Raw genomic sequence first — 22,432 nt, 5'->3', positions numbered from 1 at the left:
CTCCTCCACCGCCATACCGTCTTCCGATGATTCCTCACAGTGAACTTCAACCGCTACTGTTTCATGTTGCACAGAGCACGGTGACTCCTCTCTGTGCCTGCTGATTTCCTCCTTCCTTCCTTTGCATGTCCCGACACTCTCTCCTTGCAACTCAGGGACAGACTCCCAGACAAGGACGTCATCCTCCCCAGATGGAGGTAAAGTTTTCAAAACCTCGTCGAGCTCTTCCTCCAGCTCCAGCACCTCCTGCTGGACTAGCACTTCCTCCCCTGTCACCGGCAAAGTGGCCATTTCTGGCTCAACACAACTTATGGCTCGCCCATCATTCACCACAATGGAATCCTCAACAATTTCACTCCACAGACGGCCACCTCCTCGTTTGCCCTTGGGACTCTCCACGACGGCATCCACACCTGTAACTGGTGCTCCACCAGCCTGCGCCATCCCCCTCCTCTGTTGCACACACGTCGCCGCCATGTGATCGCACTCCCCACACAGCCTGCATGTACGTCGCTGCCCAGCATAAGACACAAAAATTTGGGTCCCGAACTCTGTCATCACAACGTAGGACGGGATCGGATGCCTCAGATTCATTTTGAGGGAGAAAGTACCCTTCCGACGTCCCATGTATGCACCTGCCGCCCACTTGCCTTGGTTTGCCAGATGCACGGTACCAAATGCCTCAAACACGTTCCTTAAGGCCTCCTCGTCAGCCTCGAAGGGGACGTTGCGCAACTTCACCCACGTATAGTGGCGAGAGACGTCTATGAGACGCACTCTTACAGCTGGGGTTGCATCTATACTCACATGCTCGAATTTCTTCACCAACGACTCATACACAGCCATCGAATTTAACTTAACAAAGATCCGATAGGCCCCATTCAGGGCCACACCATATACCTCATTATCTTGTATTCCGTACGTCTCTCTTATGATCGTCGGAAGCAACACCTGTGCCGTAGAGGGGGAAATCGCTCCACGCAGCAGCTCAACGCCGACAGTATTCACTCTACGCCGGACACTCAGTGCCATGTTGTTGCTATGAGAGCTCCCCTGAAAACAGCAGAGGGGTGCAGCGCACAACCGCGCTTCACCGCAGTCAGGCAGCGAATCTGCATACATATTTAGGGAAGCTCGTGTAAACATATTCTGGCTAAGAAACAGTAACACACATTCAACCACATTTACGGAAATACATTCATACACACTTTGGAAAGTACAGGTAAACACGTTTACTTAAGCACATATAATTACACGCAGGGAAGGACATGAAAACATAATTAGGAAAATAAAAACTTAGTGATGCCACTGCAGTTTCATAATTCTTTCTTGTTATTTCGAAAGGACATAATTTCAGGAACTGATGACTCTCGTCATAGAGGAAAAGGTTATAATTCCTAGTAATGTAGAGCAAGTGACTATGTTAGTGAAATTCTACACTGAGAGTTATGGATATAAAGATGCAAAATATTGAAGAAGCTTTTATTAGGACTATATTTTGATTAGAGTTAATCTTCGTCGAGTTATGACTTGAAACTCAGCCTTGAGCCAGACCTAGTCCCAGTAAAAGCTTGTTTTATATATTGTATCTACAGACAAACCTGTTAATGTTAATGCTGCAGTTTAAAAACTTTAGTGTAAAGCACCCTTCTGGCAAGACAGGGATGGAGTGAATGATGGTGAAAGTTTTTCTTTTTCGGGCCACCCTGCCTTGGTGGGAATCTGCCAGTGTGCTAATAATAATAAATAATAATAATAATATTGTACGGAGGCAAGGCAGCAAGCATGACCGTCAGTAGCTGCTTCCTTTCAAGAGAAGAGCGTTGATGCTGGTGGAGGGATCTTGATTCAAGGAATTGAAACTTCCCTCATCATCCTCGGATTAAACTTGATTGACTCCTATTTCCAGAGATGTATGACCCTCCTAAGTATTTTGATAATAATAATAATAATAATAATAATAATAATAATAATAATGGTAACTTCATTCTTCATGTAACCGTTTACCAACATTATGAAGTTAAAATGCAATGCATCGTTTTCACTAACGTTGCTTCCGAGTCAGAATGAATATATATGAACGTCAGGTGAAAGCAACAACTTGCAACAAGGATTTCCCGGCAGGTGTTGGTGTTGCAAGTCATCTAAGTTATCCAGGGGCGGCAGCAATGTGTTTTTCCTGGATCCTGATGTTATCACTTTAGTTGTAAAACGTCATTTCATAATTTCTATTTAGTGATCTTATGGTTGGCATTTTATAATGGAGCATAAGAATATAAGTAACAATAATGAAAATTAACCCCTGAGGATAACTGCATTGATGATAATGAGAGATATACATTATAACAGCCAAGACAACTGCCCCAGTTGTTGTGTATCTGAGGTGCAGACACAGGCACAGTTAACCTGTGTTACCATGTAACTACAAATGTAGTTGACTAGTAGTATAAACTAAAGTTTTGTGGAACTATGTACCGGTGAAGCTACAGGTGAATACCTACGTGGCCATAAGTTTAGTGAATTTGATTATCTTAGTAAGTTTATTTAGGTACATATACACTGAGGTATAATTATCATAGAGAGTGTACATTACCAAGGATAACCCAAAAAATGTTAGACAGTGACTTATTTCCAGTGGGGTCCTCGTAGCAACAGGTGCAGAAGCCTCAGCAGCTGTGTAGGTTTCAAGTGTAGAGGACATGAGTAGCTGGGAAGCAAAAAAAAAAATAGTGAATCTCAGTAGTGTAAGCAAAATTGACAAAGACCCCAGTGAAAAAAAAGTCACTTTGCCTTTTTTGGGTTATCATACATTTTCTACACATATGCTGCTATATATAATAATCTATGTAACTGTTTTTGTGTATACCTGAAAAAAACTTACTTATGTGTAACCCCAGCTACAGTGAACCTTATAAGCTTGTAGGTGACCTAAGTAACGGTGATGTCGTAAGGCTGGCAGCGTCACGAGCCTCAGTTATTGTGTGACTCTCAGTGAGGCAGGACACAGCCACAATGAGAGGCTGCTCAGGGTTGATCCTTCTGCTTGCTGCTGTGTGGACCACAGTAACCAACACACAGACGCAGGGTGAGTGTACTCAAACGTAGCTAGAACTATACACAATCAGTATAACTATCCTTATAAAATACCAATGTGGCTATCGGTATATACCACCAGTATGACTATCATAATACGCCACCAGTGATCAGTGTGGCTATCAAAATACACCAGTGACCAGTGTGGTTATCATAATACTCCACCAGTGATCAGTGTGGCTGTTTGTATACACTACCAGTGTGGCTGTTTGTATACACTACCAGTGTGGCTGTTTGTATACACTACCAGTGTGGCTGTTTGTATACGCTACCAGTGTGGCTGTTTGTATACGCTACCAGTGTGGCTGTATACACTACCAGTGTGGCTGTTTGTATACACTACCAGTGTGGCTGTTTGTATACGCCACCAGTGTGGCTGTTTGTATACGCCACCAGTGTGGCTGTTTGTATACGCCACCAGTGTGGCTGTTTGTATACGCCACCAGTGTGGCTGTTTGTATACGCCACCAGTGTGGCTGTTTGTATACGCCACCAGTGTGGCTGTTTGTATACGCCACCAGTGTGGCTGTTTGTATACGCTACCAGTGTGGCTGTTTGTATACGCTACCAGTGTGGCTGTTTGTATACGCTACCAGTGTGGCTGTTTGTATACGCTACCAGTGTGGCTGTTTGTATACGCCACCAGTGTGGCTGTTTGTATACGCCACCAGTGTGGCTGTTTGTATACGCTACCAGTGTGGCTGTTTGTATACGCTACCAGTGTGGCTGTTTGTATACGCTACCAGTGTGGCTGTTTGTATACGCTACCAGTGTGGCTGTTTGTATACGCTACCAGTGTGGCTGTTTGTATACGCCACCAGTGTGGCTGTTTGTATACGCCACCAGTGCGGCTGTTGGTATACGCCACCAGTGCGGCTGTTGGTATACGCCACCAGTGCGGCTGTTGGTATACGCCACCAGTGCGGCTGTTGGTATACGCCACCAGTGCGGCTGTTGGTATACGCCACCAGTGCGGCTGTTGGTATACGCCAACAGTGCGGCTGTTGGTATACGCCAACAGTATGGGTATTATCTTTGAAATGTAAACTTCTTCAAAGAAATATTTTTAGTTTCTTCAGGTGCTGAAGCCATTAAATCTGCGGGTAATCAGAAGTATAATGTAACTTGTCAGTGTGTCACTGGTGTGCCAGGATGAGTATATATCTTCAAAATAAGTTACTTAGTAATAATATCTTTATTTTCTACAAGTACAAGATAAATAGACTTTGTTGACATCAATGACATATTACTATATAGAAAGCCCATTGTTATGCAGAGCATTTCTGACAAATTAGGGCAATATTGTCCCAGGATGCGACCCACACCAGTCAACTAACACGCAGGTACCTATTTTACTGATAGGTGACCATGGACGAGTGGTGTAAGGAAACATGCTCAATGTTTGTGCCCTTGCCGGGAATCTAACCCGGACACTCAGCGTGTGAAGCGAGAGCATTGCCTACCAGGGCACGAGCCACCTCTCTGCTAGAATACATGTGTGGTGTTCGTTTAGTTTGTAATACTAGGATAAGTAGTGTTACGAGATATGGTTTGGTGCTAGGATAATCGTGGGCAGGTCAAGTAAAAATATGATAGCAAGATACGATGCCCAGATATGAATGAATTGTCACAATATGCATGACAAAATATTCGTCTTGTACTAGTGGTGAATATTATGCATTCACAGCATATCCTAGAATAAGTGTTAAGATTAGTGTGTAATGCCAGGGAAAGTGTTTAGTGCCAGATTAAATGGTGATAGGAAAAGAATATTGCACTGGAATACGGTTGAGATGTTAGGATAATAGAATAACTTTAGGACAAGTGTGTGTATGTGACAGCTGGATAAGTTTAAAGGAATAAGTACTAGGATACCTGCATGATGCTTGGATAAGTGAAATAAGTGATCATGCAAGGATGATTGTGTGATGTTAGGATTAGTGGTGTCAGAAATGTGGTGACAGGGGAAAGTGTGTATAAGAGTAGTGAGAAGTAAAGTTTAGTGTGAAGTTAAGCGTGTGGTGATTGAAGTACACTTTAGGTATCCTGTGGGATGTATTAACCAATCTGTTAAAGTAGGATAATTGCATTTTATAATTATATTATATATAATTATATACATGCAATTTGTAAAACAAGCCACGTGGGTCGAAATCTTTAGCTCAACTACTTTCATACTTCTCAGTGCGTCATCAGGAGCTATGCAATGTTGCAAGCTGCAACTGAAGGAGTGAGGGAAGTTTTCTCAGAATAGCACAGTGTGGATCTGTCACTTGCTCTGATGAGGGACTCTATCAAAAGCCTTCCATGTACACAATATCATGTTCATTACCATGATCTTCCTCCTCGAATACCTTAGTGAAAATAGTTAATTCGTAAGGCAGGAACGCCTTTTCATAATACCGCGTTGGGATTCGTTGATCAGTTTATGCTTTTCAAGATGGCTATGAATTGCCTCGGCAATTATTATTTCCATAAATTTTCCAACTATGGAGGTTAGTCTTATTGGATGATAGTTCGAAGTTAAGGAACTGTCACCTGCTTTGAAAATAAGTATCAGATTTGGCATTTTCCACTTATCTGGCACTATACCAGTTTGTAATATGTGGAAAAGATTAGCCAAAGGTTTGCTAAGCTCCTCTTTACATTCCTTTAGAACCCTTGTGTACAGTTCAGTAGGGCCTGGGGATTTAAGTTTATAATTTATCTATTTGTCTAAGGACCATGTCACTTGTGACCCTAATCATGCATTCATAGTTTATTTTCCTGTTATATATAATTTATTATTTCTGGAATATCGCTAGTATCTTCCTGTGTAAAAAAAAAACTGAGAGGAAGTATGTGTTAAAAATTCTACACATTTCCTTATCACTGTCCATGAGCTGACCTGAGTAACTTTTGAGTGGGCCTATCTTGTCCCTAATCCTACTTCTGCATACCTGAAAGAATCCTTTTAGTTAGTCTTCGATTCTCTTGCAACATGAACCTCATTATCTCTTAGTGAGATATTTTTATTGTTTATACATTTAGAATCATTTTTGTTTGATCTGATTTCTCTATTTGAAACATAAGTTTTCTGAGCAGCTAGGACTATGCTCTGGAAAACGTCATATTGGCAACCATCACCACCTACCTGACCCACAGTCAGGTCATTCCAGTTCAGTCCACCCAGGTAATTTTCAGTCCTATGAAATCAGCCAAGCGGGAGTCAGGGACAGAGACTTGATTGCCATTACTAGGGTAATTCCATGATATATTAAATCTGAGTGATTTGTGATCACTTTCCCCAAGTTCATCATTAACCTCAAGATTATTAATTAGCAATGCTCTGCTGGCAAGAACCTGTCAAGCAGGTAATTTCCTCTAGTTGGTTCTGTCACACTGTTTAAAAAACACAATCATGAATCTTATCAAAAACCTCACTGGACTCTAATTTTTCTGTCAAATTGATCCAGTCGATTTACTGTACTCCCTGTCAAGGTTTTGGGGCCTGTAAGTCACACCCAAGATTAGTTTTTCACGGCCGTCGAGAACCTGTAATCAAATTGATTCAGTGGCTGATGCTTCTAACTTTATATCTCGACTAACATAACTATTTAAATAGTCTGACATACATCGCTACTCCACCACACTTCCTGTTGACCCTATCAGTGTGGAATAATTTATAGCCTTGACAATGACATTCAGAAGGCATTTCTCTATCTTTCAGATTGAGCCAGGTCTTTGTTATAGAATCCTGCACTTTCAATTAATCTTGGCTCATCTATCATATTTCTTAAACTCTTGCTATTAGTATAGTAAACCTTAAGTGAGCTCGTCTCTCGCTGCCCTCTGCTGTCTCCCTTTGCTGAACTGATCCATTGTCTTTATCTGTAATTTTATGATGAATGTCTTTTATTAAACATTTACTGTTTTCAACTCTAGTGTTGCAACCTGACTTTCCCACACACACCCATAGCTCTATCTTCTATCAGTTTAAAATCCTAGACATGTCGGCAATGGCTCTCTCGATTGAGTTGGCAAGTGCTACAACTCCTGCTCCAGAGAGATGTATCCCATCCCTTGCATACGTATCATATTTGCCATAAAAGTTGTCCCAGTTGACAATAAAAGGGATTGCAAGTTCCTTGCAGTATCTGTCTAGCCAGCAATTTGCACCAATTGCCCTAGACAACCATTCATTGCCTACTCCCCTTCTAGACAAGATGCTACATATGATTGGGACCTCTCCCTTAGACCTAATTGAATCTATAGCTGACCTGTACTTATCTAGTAATTCTTCTCTCCTACCCTTCCCGATATCATTTCCACCAGCACTGATATAGATAATGGGCTTGTTCCCATTACCTGACAGGTTATCCAACCTGTTGACTATGTCACCAACACCAGTTCTAAGGAAGCACACTCTATCGCCTTCTTATTCCTATTACAGAAAGCACGGTCCAAATGTCTTACCTGTGAGTCACCAACCATAAGAATTCGCTTACCTCTACAAGCATGGGAAGTAGTACCTTTAGTTTAACTGACCACTGAAGTACTCATCCTGAGGAACAGAGAAGCAGATTCCTACCTTCAAATCTTCTCTATTTGCTTTCCTTATTTTCATATTTCTCCCATTACTGGGAACCACTTTGCAATTGTAGCAGGTGCTGGACTGCACCTCACTTCTGGTAGCCTTTTCGACCTCCCCCACCTTCAGCCTCCTCGCAGTGACAAAATATTCGTGAAGCTTGTTAGTCTTCCTCTACGAGTGCAGTCTGGACAAAAGTAAGGAAACAGAGTGGCAGATAGGTTATAACCTTTGATCAATATTTCACTGTCAAAATGATCCTGTATGTGGGTCTCTGTGAAAGCCGCAAACATTGCATTTGACTCTGTGAGCAGCCCTTGATGTAAGGTATTTTGTTATTTGTTGATAGCTTTAGACCCTGTATGGTCGCAAAGATAAATTTTGTTATATTGATTGAATTTAGGGGGACTTTGCTGGTATTAATATCTGTTGTTCTGGAGTGAGGACAATGACTGTACAAATATTCTCCATGAACTTAAGAAAGTTGCTGTCTGAAAATTATAATCGGTATCAACCCACTTGTTATGCTTTGTACATTATTGTAACACTCCCACAGTAACTACTTTATTTTATTGTACATTATTATTGCAATAAGTTTCAGAAGTGAATTCTGATGAACCTGATTAATTTTTTACTGAAGCATTGAAAGTATTTCATTAGGTCCTTCGACACTGAAAATCTTTCACGCCTAATATGAAAGAAATTTTTACATGCTTATTTTTGGGCTTGGTTAACATTTAAATTCAAAATCTTATCTATACTGACATTCACTGCAAAGACAGTGAAGCTGTAACATAGAAATAAAACTAATAGATTAAGTTATAAATAACCTAAGCATCCATATATTAAATATTTCTTATCTTGTGCTACAGATTTTGTCTTCGAAAAGGATAAAGATTATTGTACCATGAAAAATGGAGAGAGGCGCCGCTGTGTCAGTATTACCTCGTGTCCATCAGCTCTGGAGTCATTCCGTGTTAATCCACCAGAAAACTGCGGCTTCGCTGGAACAGTTCCTCTCGTCTGCTGTAACAATGTTACAGGTAAATTTATTGAGAATTTCTAACTATAAACTAGTTCTATCATGTTTTCAGTTTACATTTTTGAATTGTACGAACTTGATAATGTAGATACTTTTATCACTGTGCTGATAACACAGATATTTCCTTCACTGTGCTGATAACAGATATTTCCTTCACTGTGCTGATAACAGATATTTCCTTCACTGTGCTGATAACACTGATATTTCCTTCACTGTGCTGATAACACAGATATTTCCTTCACTGTGCTGATAACAGATATTTCCTTCACTGTGCTGATAACACTGATATTTCCTTCACTGTGCTGATAACACTGATATTTCCTTCACTGTGCTGATAACAGATATTTCCTTCACTGTGCTGATAACACTGATATTTCCTTCACTGTGCTGATAACACAGATATTTCCTTCACTGTGCTGATAACACAGATATTTCCTTCACTGTGCTGATAACACAGATATTTCCTTCACTGTGCTGATAACACTGATATTTCCTTCACTGTGCTGATAACAGATATTTCCTTCACTGTGCTGATAACACTGATATTTCCTTCACTGTGCTGATAACACAGATATTTCCTTCACTGTGCTGATAACACAGATATTTCCTTCACTGTGCTGATAACACTGATATTTCCTTCACTGTGCTGATAACACAGATATTTCCTTCACTGTGCTGATAACACTGATATTTCCTTCACTGTGCTGATAACACTGATATTTCCTTCACTGTGCTGATAACAGATATTTCCTTCACTGTGCTGATAACACTGATATTTCCTTCACTGTGCTGATAACACTGATATTTCCTTCACTGTGCTGATAACTTATGAACCTCCTTCATTGTGATACTGTTTTGTTCCATTTCTCCACTGTTCTGATAATCCACACACATTTCTTCCACTGTTCTCTGATAATCCACACATTTCCTCCATCATCCTCTGATAATCCACGCATTTCCTCCACTGTCCTCTGATAATCCACGCATTTCCTCCACTGTCCTCTGATAATCCACGCATTTCCTCCACTGTCCTCTGATAATCCACGCATTTCCTCCACTGTCCTCTGATAATCCACGCATTTCCTCCACTGTCCTCTGATAATCCACGCATTTCCTCCACTGTCCTCTGATAATCCACGCATTTCCTCCACTGTCCTCTGATAATCCACGCATTTCCTCCACTGTCCTCTGATAATCCACGCATTTCCTCCACTGTTCTCTGATAATCCACGCATTTCCTCCACTGTTCTCTGATAATCCACGCATTTCCTCCACTGTTCTCTGATAATCCACGCATTTCCTCCACTGTTCTCTGATATCTTAGACACTTCATTCACTGAAGTTTAATAATTAAGACTCTTTCTTCACGGAACACTAATAACCAGGAATTTTTCTACTGTGTTCTGAACAATACAAATCCTCCATTATACAAATTAAAACTAAAACACAACTTTCCATGAATACAATGAAACAAAAGACCAGTTCCTTGTATCAAGAATCCCTTACCAGCACCCAGGATCCCTTACCAGCACCCAGGATCCCTTACCAGCACCCAGGATCCCTTACCAGCACCTAGGATCCCTTACCAGCACCCAGGATCCCTTACCAGCACCCAGGATCCCTTACCAGCACCCAGGATCCCTTACCAGCACCCAGGATCCCTTACCAGCACCCAGGATCCCTTACCAGCACCCAGGATCCCTTACCAGCACCTAGGATCCCTTACCAGCACCCAGGATCCCTTACTAGCACCCAGGCATGATAATTCAACACCCTGTTAAATTACTATACTATTAAGATATTAACAGTTGCAAACTCGTATGATAACCTTCTACTGGGCTGTATATATGTGTTGAATTTTTGAAGGCGATCAGAACAACCAGTCTCCACCTCTCACATGGAAAGAAAACATCAATGATGGTTGCAGCACTATGATGCATGTCACCCACGTATGCAAGTTTACCCATGAATCTTGCCTAAGATTCATTACATAAGTCCTGGAAACCGACTAAATAAGAAGTTCTCGTGTAATGACCAAAGAGTTGATAATGATAAGAATAATTGTATTGGGAATGGGCCGAAAAATAGGACAGTTTCCCATCAATAAACTTAAAAACGCCTTAAAACCTGGGATATTTTTTTCTTTTCCAGCATTTATTTCTAATTACTATTCTACTTAAAATTCTCTATAATCCTGTAAGAAAACAAAAATTTAAATCCAGTTTGGAAAATTGGCAAAAGAATGACAAATTGACACCCAAAATACTTAAAATTAATACACTAATACTCACCATTAAGGTTCACTAGTTATAATTTGCTGACCATTATAGATGCATATTTTTATGACATTTGAAACGATTCCCATAATAAAACCTGGCAAATTGAAATTTACACAGTTTAAAGTGAGTGACAAGTTGTGGTTTATTAAAGGTCGCCTAATGCAAAAGTTTGAAGCCAACTAGAAAAGTCATTCTCCAGTAACTGATCTGATTCTAACAATTGAAAGTTTTTTTTTTTTTTTTTAATTTTAGTAAAAGTTCAAATTTGCAGGTATCATCCTCATAGAAAACATCATTATTATTTGGAAGTCAATCATTAGAAGTATTCGTTATTGATTATAAATTGTCAGTATTCAGTAAAACTGGCAAATTCGGTCCTGTCTTGTGTTCAGGAAAACTTGAAGTTAATTAAATAAGTCATTGTCCAGGGATTTTAATTGTCATTTATTTTTTACAAGATGAAAGGAAACTTTACTATCCTGGTCCTAACATACACAAGGTATTAAACTGTACTATCCTGGCCCTAACAGACACAAGGTATTAAACGGCACTATCCTGGCCCTAACAGACATAAGAAAATAAAGAAGGAACACTGCAACAGGCCTACTCACCCATGCGGAGCAGGTCCATGTCCCTTCCCCCCACCCCCGGATAAGCCCAATGACCCACCAAGTCTGGTCACTTCCACTCGAGGAAGGAGCACGGCACCATACCCAGCAGCACAAGCTAGTCAGGTCCAACTGACACCCACCCACACCCACTCGTGTATTTATCTAACCTATTTTTAAAACTAAACAACGTTTTAGCCTCAATAACTGTACTCGGGAGTTTGTTCCACTCATCCACGACTCTATTACCAAACCAGTGCTTTCCTATATTCTTCCTGAATCTGAATTTTTCCAACTTGAAACAATTGCTGCGAGCCCTGTCTTGGCTGGAAATTTTAAGCACGCTATTTACATCCTCTTTATTTATTCCTGTTTTCCATTTATACATCTCGATCATATCTTCTCCCTAATTCTACGCCTTTCTAGAGTGCAGATTCAGGACCCTCAGTCTATCCTCATACGGAAGATTTCCGATACATGGGATCATCTTTGCCATCCTCTGTTCGTTTTCCAGAGCATTTATATCCATTCTGTAATATGGTGACCAGAGCTGAGCAGCATAGTCTACATAAGGCCTAACCAAGGATATATAGAGTTGAAGAACAACATGAGAACTTCTATTTATACTTCTTGCTATGAAGCCAAGAATTCTGTTATCTTTATTGCGAACACTAATGCACAGTTATCTTGGTTTTAGATTATTACTAACCAGAACTCCTAAATCCTTTTTGCAATCAGTAGTATTAAGATCTACATTATTTAGTTTATATGTTGCATGGTTATTTTCCTGTCCAACATTTAGAACTTTGCATTTGTCTATATTAAACTGCATCTGCCACTTCTCCGACCATTGCATCAGTCTATTCAAATCATCCTGCAGTGTTCTAGTGTCCTCATTAGAATGAATTGAAAGGCCTATTTTGGTGCCATCAGCAAATTTTCTTATGTCGCTATTTACTCCCTCATCTATGTCGTTTATGTAAATTGTGAGCAACAATGGGCCCAACACTGACCCGTGAGGAGCACTGCTTGTGACATGCCCCCATTCTGATTTCTCCTCGTTTATGCAAACTCTCTGCTGCCTATTTGTCAGCCATGCCTCTACCCAGGAAAATATTTCTCCTCCTATTCCGTGTGCCTTAAATTTCCTCAAAGACCTCTGATGTGGAACTCTATCGAAAGCCTTACTGAAGTCCATACATACAAGGTATTAAACGGTACTATCCTCGCCCTAACAGACACAAGGTATTAATTGGTACTATCCTGGCCTTAACACACACAAGGTATTAAATGGTACTATCCTGGCCCTAACATACACAAGATATTAAATGGTACTATCCTGGCCATAACACACACAAGGTATTAAATGGTGCTATCCTGGCCCTAACATACACAAGGTATTAAACGGTACTATCCTGGCCCTCCTCTTCCAGGGGGGCTCCTTGGCATGGTGAAGAGGCTCTTGGTCGGAGGAATTAGGCCTGTTGGTCTCCTTCCTCAAACCGAACCTAATTACCCCCCATTCCCCCTTTCCCTATCCCATCCTCCTCATCCTCCCTTTTCCCTTCCCTCCTCCTCCTCCCTGTCCCTCCCTTATTCCCTTCCTCTTTTTGGCCTATGGGATTCTTCCCACAGGCACACCGATTCCTAGGTAGGGGGAAGGGTACCGGGGTCCATCTTTTTCCATTGAGGTTCTTGGCGGTGGTGTAGTTGCTGTGGAATATGGATTGCCTGGGGATATACCAATCCTTCTCCGGTCTCCCGTGAGGTGGCTTTGAGTGTCTGTCAGGCGACGGGCGTATCTCTGGAGGCCGCTTTTCGGATTCCAGGGGTGGTGGACAAAGGAGGTATGCTTTGCGGTGGATATTCGGCCGCCCTCTCTTTTGTCCACCGAGGAGCTCGGCAGATGCGAGGTTTACTGGCATGAAAGGTAGGGTATGGACGGGTTCCATGCCGCATCTGTGCTACTTGCGGTGTTGAGGTCCTCTTGGGTGTGAAGGGAGATTTCTGGCCCTTTCATTCCTCCCAGGAACTATCCCTCCCCAGTCCCTTTTTTTTTTTTTTTTTTTTATTTTCTTTTTTCTTTTTTTTCTTAAAAACAAAAAGAAGTAACCTAACCATGGAAGCCCTAGTCCATGAACCTGCTACCCCTGGGCCCCTTCTTGATACTGCACCCCATTCTGACCCCGCCTCATCTTTGGACCGCTCTTCAGACACTCCTAATGTCTCTGTACCTCTTGCCAGTGCTGTTTCCTCACCCGCTTCAGGTACTGAGGTCTTGACTGACTTCTTTGATTTGTCTGACCTCTGCTCTCCTTTGACTATGCTTCCAGCCTCTCCCTCTACAGTGCGGCAGTTTTCGAATCGCCAGCCTGTTCCACATCAGACCAACTCCGGTCCCATTCCTAAACACCAACGACAATTACCTGATGATACTTCTCCACCTTCTCGTTCTTCTCAGAAAAGATCGACACGTCATGCACTTCCTTTCCACGCTCAGTTTCAGAATGCACAATGGACTAAATTCTTCAGTTTATGACTGATTTCCTCTATTGCCTCTTTCCGACCATAGTATTGGCAAGGCACTCCTATGCCATGTTGGTAAAGATATTTCTTTTCATGCTCTTAAGAGTGGTACATGCATCATCACTGTCCAGAATGCTACCCAAACTCATGATCTTTCTCTTCTTTTCCATATCGATACTATTTCTGTCACTATTGAAAAACATAATTCCCTCAATTCTTGTAGTGGTACCGTCATTCTGCCCCATACCATAGTTCAACAAAATTTCCAGACATGTGGCAATGACATTCTTGAACAGCTGGAACTTCAAGATCTCCCAATCCTCAAGGTAGACACTTATGTTCTTCCTGCCCACGGGCAGAGACGATACCCTAGCAATGTGGCTCGTTTAACTTTTGACAGCCGTGAACTCCCATCCTTAGTTTATGTAGCAGATCGGCTACAAGTTCGAAAGGTGATCCCTACACTGCAACAGTGTAGAAATTGCTGGCAATTTGGCCACCCAGCGAAATATTGCAGATCTATAGCAGAATGCCCAGTCTGTGGTGCCGATGACCATTCTAATACGTCTTGCAATCGACCTCCCTCTGGCCTTAATTGTCATGAAGCTCACCCTTCGTACTCTCGCCATTGCCAAGTCTACTTAAATGAGCTGGAAATCCATTACCTCAAAGAGGCAGAAGGTCTCCCTTATGCTATGGCAGTTTCTCATCTCCGCCTCCAAGGGAGACTACCCAGTGTTTCTTATTCTCGTGTTTCAAAACGTCCCCCCACTTCTGGGGTTCCATCTTCTGCAGCCTCCTCTGTGGTTACCCCTCCCACAGTCACTCCTGTCTCTAATTCTTTTGCTGTCCTGGGCTCAGACGTCCCTACTTCAACACCGCAGTCTGTTCTCGCTTCATCGTGTTCTCCCTCAATCCTCGGTATCGACGAGATCTTGTACGACACCTCCTCCCAATCTTTTTACTTTTCAGAAGTCAAAAAAGCTCCTTTAACCCCTCCTTCACTTCCACCTCCTCATTTTACCTTCCCGGTCTCTGTATCTGGTTCTTCCCCTCTCACTGGCTCTGTTACAAGTGTAGAGGTTCACCCTCCTCCTCATACTGTGTCTTCCTCCCCTGTTCCATCCCAAGTTTCTTCCTCTAATTCCACCTCCCAGGTTTCTGCCTCTTCTGTCGCCTTCCACTCTTCTCCAGTTCCCTCCACCCTTTTGCTCCCCCTCTACCTTGGTACAGTCCATTACAGTTCCAATCTTTAGTCATCCTCTCCCTTCCATCTACAGTATTGTCTCCCATACGACGTCTTTGAATTCCGAAACACTTGAAGCAATCTCTGAATATATTGCAGAGACCAAACCATCAATGGACACTGATCCACCCTCTGTTCCTTCTCTCTCCTCTCCTCAGTCTGTGCAACTCCTTTCTTCACAGCGCACCTTTCCTTCCCTGCTAGAACGTTTTCCGCTGCCACCGCATGTGGACTTTTCTAACCCCTCTAGTCCATAGGAACCCTTAACTACGAATTTCAGGTATCATTGTCATTGCCAATCATGGCCTATTTACAGTGGAATATACGCAGCCTCAGGGGTAATCGGGGTGAGCTTCAGATGTTGCTCTCCCAGTTTTCCCCTGTTGGTGTTTGCTTACAGGAACCAGAATTACACTCTACTGTTATCTATCCCATCTCAGGCTATAATTTATTGTATTCTTCAGATCCTTTTCCTGATGGGACCTTTAATGAAAGTGCCCTTCTTCTACGCACTGATATTCCATACCATCAGCTATTTGTTCGTACTTCGCTGCATTACACAGCAGCCCGTATCCACTTGCATAGGTGGTATACGCTCTGTTCTTTATATCTCTCTCCTCAGGCATTATCTATCCCAGATATTGCCTTTCTTGTTTCGTCATTGCCACCACCGCTTCTGTTACTTGGCGATTTTAATGCCCATCATTTCCTCTGGGGAGGGTCTCGCTGTGATTCCTGTGGCATTCAGTCAGAGGCTTTTTTTGCTTCCCACCCCCTCCATGTTTTAAATATAGGTACTCAAACTCATTTTTATCCTCGGACTCGCACTCTCTTGCATCGATCTCTGTCTCCTCTTCCTCTGCCGCATTAGACTTCACCTGGTCTGTTCTCCCGGATTTACACGACAGCGATCATTTCCCAATCATTCTTACTTCCTCTTCATATTTACCACCTCTTTGTAACCCACACTGGCAATTTGATCGGGCAAATTGGAACCTTTACTCACAACTGTTTTTAGTGAGGTTCCTTCTTTGTCCTCCATTGATGAGCTTTTACACCTCTTCTCGTCCTCAGTTTTAACCGCAGCTTCTCATTCTATACCCCAAACTTCTGTCAGGCATTCTCAGAAATGTGTGCCTTGGTGGTCTCCTGCTTGTGATCGTGCAGTACGTTTGAAACGCGCTGCGTGGGGCAGGTACCAATACAATAGAACCATGGAGAGACGCTAAACGCAGTTGCTGGTGAGATTCTCCACCATCACCTCTGCTTCCTCTGAGTTCAGTCTGGAAAAAAGTACGAAAATTGAGTGGTAAATATTCTCCTGACCCGGCTCCTGTTCTGTGGGTTGCCGGTGTTGATATAGCAAGCCCACTAGATGTTGCCAATGAAATTGGCAATCATCTGGTTCGTATTTCTCAGGGGCTCCATCTGTGCCCCTCGTTTCTTTTCTAAAAGTCTGCCAGAGAGTTAGCATCCTTGGACTTTTCTTCTCTCAGAGAAGAACAGTATAATGTGCCTTTTACACTTCAGGAACTGGCGGCAACACTCTCAGCTTGCCGATCATCGGCAGCTGGGCCCGACGACATTCATATTCGTATGCTACAACATTTACATCAGTCAGCCCTTGCAGTCCTATTACGCCTTTTCAATCTTATTTGGTCACAAGGAGTTCTTCCACAGCCGTGGATATTTGCCATTGTTCTCCCTTTCCCCAAGCCAGGTACTATGGGACATGAAGCCTCCCACTATCGTCTCATTGCTCTTACCAGAGCAGTTTGCACAGTGATGGAACGCCTGGTAAATAGACGTTTAGTGTGGTATTTAGAGACACACAACAGTCTCTCCACTTGTCAATATGACTTTCGTAAGGGCTGTTCTAACATAGACCCCTTACTACGCTTGGATACCTATGTTTGTAATGCCTTTGCGAATAACCACTCAGTTATTGCCATATTTTTTGACCTTGAGAAGGCATATGACACAACTTGGAGGTATAATACTTTGGCCCAAGCCCACTCCTTAGGCCTCCGAGGCAATCTACCATCCTTCCTTAAGAACTTTTTAACTAACAGACATTTCCGTGTTGGGGTTAATAATGTGCTCTCCCCGGACTTTATCCAAGCTGAAGGTGTCCCCCAGGGATGTGTTCTGAGCACAACACTTTTTCTCCTTTCTATAAATGATTTGGCCTCTAGTCTTCCAACCAATATTTGGTCCTCACTCTATGTTGATGACTTCGCTATTGCCTGTGCAGGCGCTGGCTGTCACCTCATTACAGTTTCTCTCCAGCATGCGGTCGACCGTGTTTCCAATTGGGCCACCACACATGGGTTTAAATTTTCCAGTACCAAAACTCTCCAAATTACTTTACTTTCACTAGGCGCTCTGTCATCTCCGATCATCCTTTGTACCTCTATGGTATCCCTGAACGTGATGCAGTCAGGTTTCTGGGCCTCCTCTTTGACCGTAGGTTATCCTGGAAACCTCACATTACCTCTCTGAAGGCAACTTGTCACAGCCGGCTGAACCTTCTTAAAACCCTTGCTCATCTTTCATGGGGAGCTGATCGTCGAACTCTCCTTCGCCTACATTCCACCCTCATTTTATCGAAACTTGATTATGGTGACCAGATCTATTCAGCGGCCTTTCCTGCTACTCTCTCTAGCCTTAACCCCATTCATCACCAAGGATTACGTTTATGCCTTGGTGCTTTTTGCTCTTCCCCTGTTGAGAGCGTCTATGCAGAAGCAAACGTTCCATCCTTATCCGATCACCGTGATGCCCATGTCCTTCGCTGCTATGTACGCTCTCATGATCTCCGCAATCCTTCCATTTATAGAATGGTCACCAATATTAGTAGACATTCTTTATTTGTTCGCCGCCCCTGTTTGCTCCGTCCCTTCTCTCTTTGCCTACATTCACTCTTGTCTTCTCTTCAGTTACCACCTTTCTATGTTCATGTAGCATCTCACTTTTCCCTACCCCCTGGGAAGTTCCAGCTGTTCGAGTCTGTTCTTTCTCTCTCCCTTGCTCGAAAGCCCAACTGTCTACCGTAGCTTCCCGCTCTTTTTCTTGACCACTTCCACTCTCATTCTCATGACATTGCAGTGTACACAGATGGCTCTAAGTCTTCTGATGGCATAGGATTCGCAGCAGTGTTTCCGGACAGCGTCGTACTAGGGCATTTATTATCTTCGGCTAGTATTTTTTCTGCTGAATTGTATGCCATTCTTGCAGCACTTATCCGTATTGCATCTATGCCTGTGTCATTTGTGGTTGTCTCAGACTCCCTTAGTGCTTTACAGGCTATACAGAAATTTGATACACCTCGCCCCTTAGTCCTCCGTATCCAACTTTGGCTACGTCGCATCTTTACCAAGCATAAAGATATTGTTTTTTGTTGGGGTCCCTGGTCATGTTGATGTACAGGGCAGTGAACAGGTAGACACTGCTGCACGGTCAGCAGTACATGACCTACCAGTTTCATATAGAGGTATTCCATTTATGGGCTATTTTGCTGCAATAGCTACCCACCTTCACACCCGTTGGCAACAACGTTGGTCTACTCTGCTCGGTAACAAACTTCAATCTATTAAACCGAGTATAGGTTACTGGCCGTCTTCTTGTCACCATTGTCGAGGTTGGGAGACTACTCTCTCCCGTCTTCGCATTGGCCATACTCGTCTTGCTCATGGATATCTCATGGAGAGGCGCCCTGCTCCTCTTTGTGTGAATTGTCATGTTCCATTATCGGTCAGCCACATTCTGTTAGACTGTCCACTTTATCAACGAGCACGCAGAATTTACCTTCATCTTCGCTCCGCTGCTCTCTCTTTTCCTTCCCTTCTCGCTGATGGACCCACCTTTCATCCGGACTCTCTCATTGACTTTTTGACAACAACTGACTTGCTTCACAAACTCTGATACCTTCAGCCCTTTCTACTTCAATCTCTTGCTACCCTCTACCCCCACACTATCCCCTGCCCTACTGTTTTCTGTAACCTACTGATCATCTCTCTCCCCATCTGCCACCCAATACCCTCGCTTCCTTCCCTACCCTTCAGCGTTGTATAGCCCTTGTGGCTTAGTGCTTCTTTTTGATTATAATAATAATAATACTTTTGCTAGACATCCTCTTATTCCGGATACTCCCTTGTACTTGCACGGTTCACATATTCTGGCAAGTGATACGGTCAAGTTTCTGGGCCTGCTCTTTGAGAGCCGGCTGACGTGGAGACCACACATTTCTTCTTTAAAGACAACTTGCCATGGTCGGCTAAATCTCCTTAAAGTTTTCGCACATTCATGGGGAGCAGATCTTCGCACTCTCTTCCGTTTGCATTCCACCCTTGTCTTGTCCAAGCTGGATTATGGTGACCAAATTGATTCTGTGGCGTCTCCTGCAACTCTAAGTTAGATCCCATTCATCACCAAGGTCTGTGCATTGGTGCCTTTCGTTCATCCCCTGTTGAGTCTCTATGCAGAAGCGAATATTCCATCCTTGTCTGATCGCCGTGATGCTCATTGCCTTCAGTAATATGTTCGATCTCATGACCTCCACTACCCTTCTGTATACTTATATCAGTTAGTAAATGTTCTTTATCTGTTCATCGCCCCTGTTTACTCTGCCCCTTTTCTCTCTGCCTCCATTCATTCTTGTCTTCTCTTCAGTTACCATCTTTCTATGTTCATGTAACAACTCGCTTTTCCCTGCCCCCTTGGGAAGTTCCAGCTGTTCGTGTCAGTTCTTTTCCACAGACATGTGCAAAAACCCCACTACCTTCAGTGGCTTCCCGCTCTCTTTTTCTTGACCACTTCGGCTCTCATTCTCATGTCATCGCAGTGTACACAGATAGTTCTAAGTCTTCTGACGGTGTCAGATTCGCAGCAGTGTTTCTGGACAGTGTTGGGCAAGGATATTTATTATCCTCGGCTAACATTTTTACGGTTGAACTGTAAGCCATTCTTGTAGCACTTATCCGTATAGCATCTATGCCTGTGTTACTATTTGTGGTCGTTTCAGACTCCCTTAGTGCTTTACAGCCTATACAAAAATTTGATACACCTCACCCCCTAGTTCTTCGTATGCAACTTGGGTTATGCCGTATGTCTAGTAAACACAAATATATTTTTTTTTTTGCTGGGTCCATGGTCATGGTGACATACAGGGCAATGAACAGGCAGACACTGCTGCACGGTCAGCAGTACATGAGTTTACCTGGAGTTTACATGGGGGGAGTTCCAGGGGTCAACGCCCCCGTGGCCCGGTCTGTGGCCAGGCCTCATGGTGGATCAGGGCTTGATAAATCAGGCTGTTACTGATGGCCACACGCATTCCAACATACACACCACAGCCCGGCTGGTCAGGTACCGACTTTAGGTGCCTGTCCAGTGCCTGCTTGAAGACAGCCAGGGGTCTATCGGTATGTATGCTGGGAGGCAGTTGAACAGTCTTGGGCCCCTGACACTTATTTTGTTGTCTCTTAACGTGCTAGTGACACCTCTGCTTTCATTGGAGGGATGTTGCATCATCTGCCGAGTCTTTTGCTTTTGTAGGGAGTGATTTTCGTTTGCAAGTTTGCTACTGATCCCTCTAGAATTTTCCAGGTGTATATAATCATGCATCTCTCGCGCCTGCAGGAGTACAGGTTTAAGAACTTCAAGCATTCCCGGTAATTGAAGTGTTTTATCTCCGTTATGCACGTCGTGAAGGTTCTTTGTACATTTTCTAGGTCAGCAATTTCACCTGCCTTGAAAGGTGCTGTTAGTGTGCAGCCATATGCCAGCGTAGATAGAACAAGTGACCTGAAGAGTGTTATCATGGGCTTGGCATCCCTGGCTTTGAAGGTTCTCATTATCCATATCGGCATAATTAAAATTTCTTATCGTCGAACTTCATATTGTTTTGTGCAGCCTATTTAAAGATTTGGTTGACATCCACTTGTAGCCTTGCAGTGTCTTCAATGGAGTTTCATATAGAGATGTTTCATTCACAGACTATTTTGCTGAAATTGCTACCCACCTTTGCACCTGTTGGCAACAATGTTGGTCTGATCTGCTCCATAACAAACTTCATTCTATTAAACTGAGTATAAGTTTCTGACCATCATCTTGTCATCAGTGTCGAGGTTGGGGGACTAATCTCTCCTCTTCACATCGGCCACACTCGTCTTACTCACAGGTATCTCATGGAGAGGCTTTCTGTTCCTCTGTGAGAAATGTCAAGTTCCAGTATCTGTTAGCCACATTCTGTTGAACTGTCCACACTATCAACTAGCAAGCAAAATTTACTTCCAATGTCAATTTACCACCACCGTCGTCTCCACTCTGCTGCCCTTTCTCTACCTTCCCTACTTGCTGATGGACACTCCTGTAATCTAGACTCTCTCATTGACTTTTTGACAGCAACTGATTTACTACATAAACTCTGATGCCTCTAGCACCCTCCTACGTCATTTGTACCTCATTCTCTTGCTACCCTCTACCCCTGCACTGTCCACTGCCCCACTGTACTCCATATGCTAATAATCATCCCTTTTCCTCTTGCCACCCATGTATCCTTCCCTTCCCTGCCCTGCTGCACTGTATAACCCTTGCTGTTTAGCGCTTCCTTTTGATAATAATAATCTACTGCCCTTACTTTACCTTCCCTCGTTAACTTTTTGACAGCAACTGATTTACTGCACAAACTCTGATGTAGTAAATAAAGATATTATTATTATTATTATTATTTATTATTATTATTATTTATTATTATTATCTGTACCTGAATAAACTTACTAACAAGAATGCTGAACTCCAACTAAAATTAAATAAAACTTAAACTAAGCATAAATTTTCATGTGAAGAATTATATTTATAAAAAAATATAATTATAAAATTATAATACTTTAAAAAAAATTCACGTAAACAGTTTACGTGGATTTTTTTATTATAAATACACGTCAGTGCTAAACATATAATGATGATTTTATTATAACCGATTTCATTAATTTTGAATTACACAAAAAAATATGAGCAATATTATATTTTTTTTTAATTTAAATTACAGTGAATTACATCATAATT

General features: G+C 42.6%; 1 protein-coding gene across 1 annotated transcript in view; it reads left to right on the top strand.

Moving 5' to 3' along the window:
* Positions 1 to 2,927: 2,927 nt before the first annotated feature.
* LOC128694160 (venom serine protease Bi-VSP) overlaps positions 2,928 to 22,432 on the top strand; it is a gene marked incomplete at its 3' end in the record, with an annotated part of 66,014 nt that continues 46,509 nt past the window's right edge. The window contains 2 exon segments of the mRNA XM_070080273.1: positions 2,928 to 3,085; positions 8,536 to 8,706. Of these exon segments, the coding sequence (XP_069936374.1) occupies positions 3,013 to 3,085; positions 8,536 to 8,706 (244 nt within the window).

This window comes from Cherax quadricarinatus, unplaced genomic scaffold (assembly GCF_038502225.1).
Source record: "Cherax quadricarinatus isolate ZL_2023a unplaced genomic scaffold, ASM3850222v1 Contig270, whole genome shotgun sequence".
In the NCBI taxonomy this organism is placed as follows: Eukaryota; Metazoa; Arthropoda; class Malacostraca; order Decapoda; family Parastacidae; genus Cherax; species Cherax quadricarinatus.
Note: the sequence above shows the minus strand (reverse complement) of the source record. Positions and strands in the feature narration are given on the sequence as shown.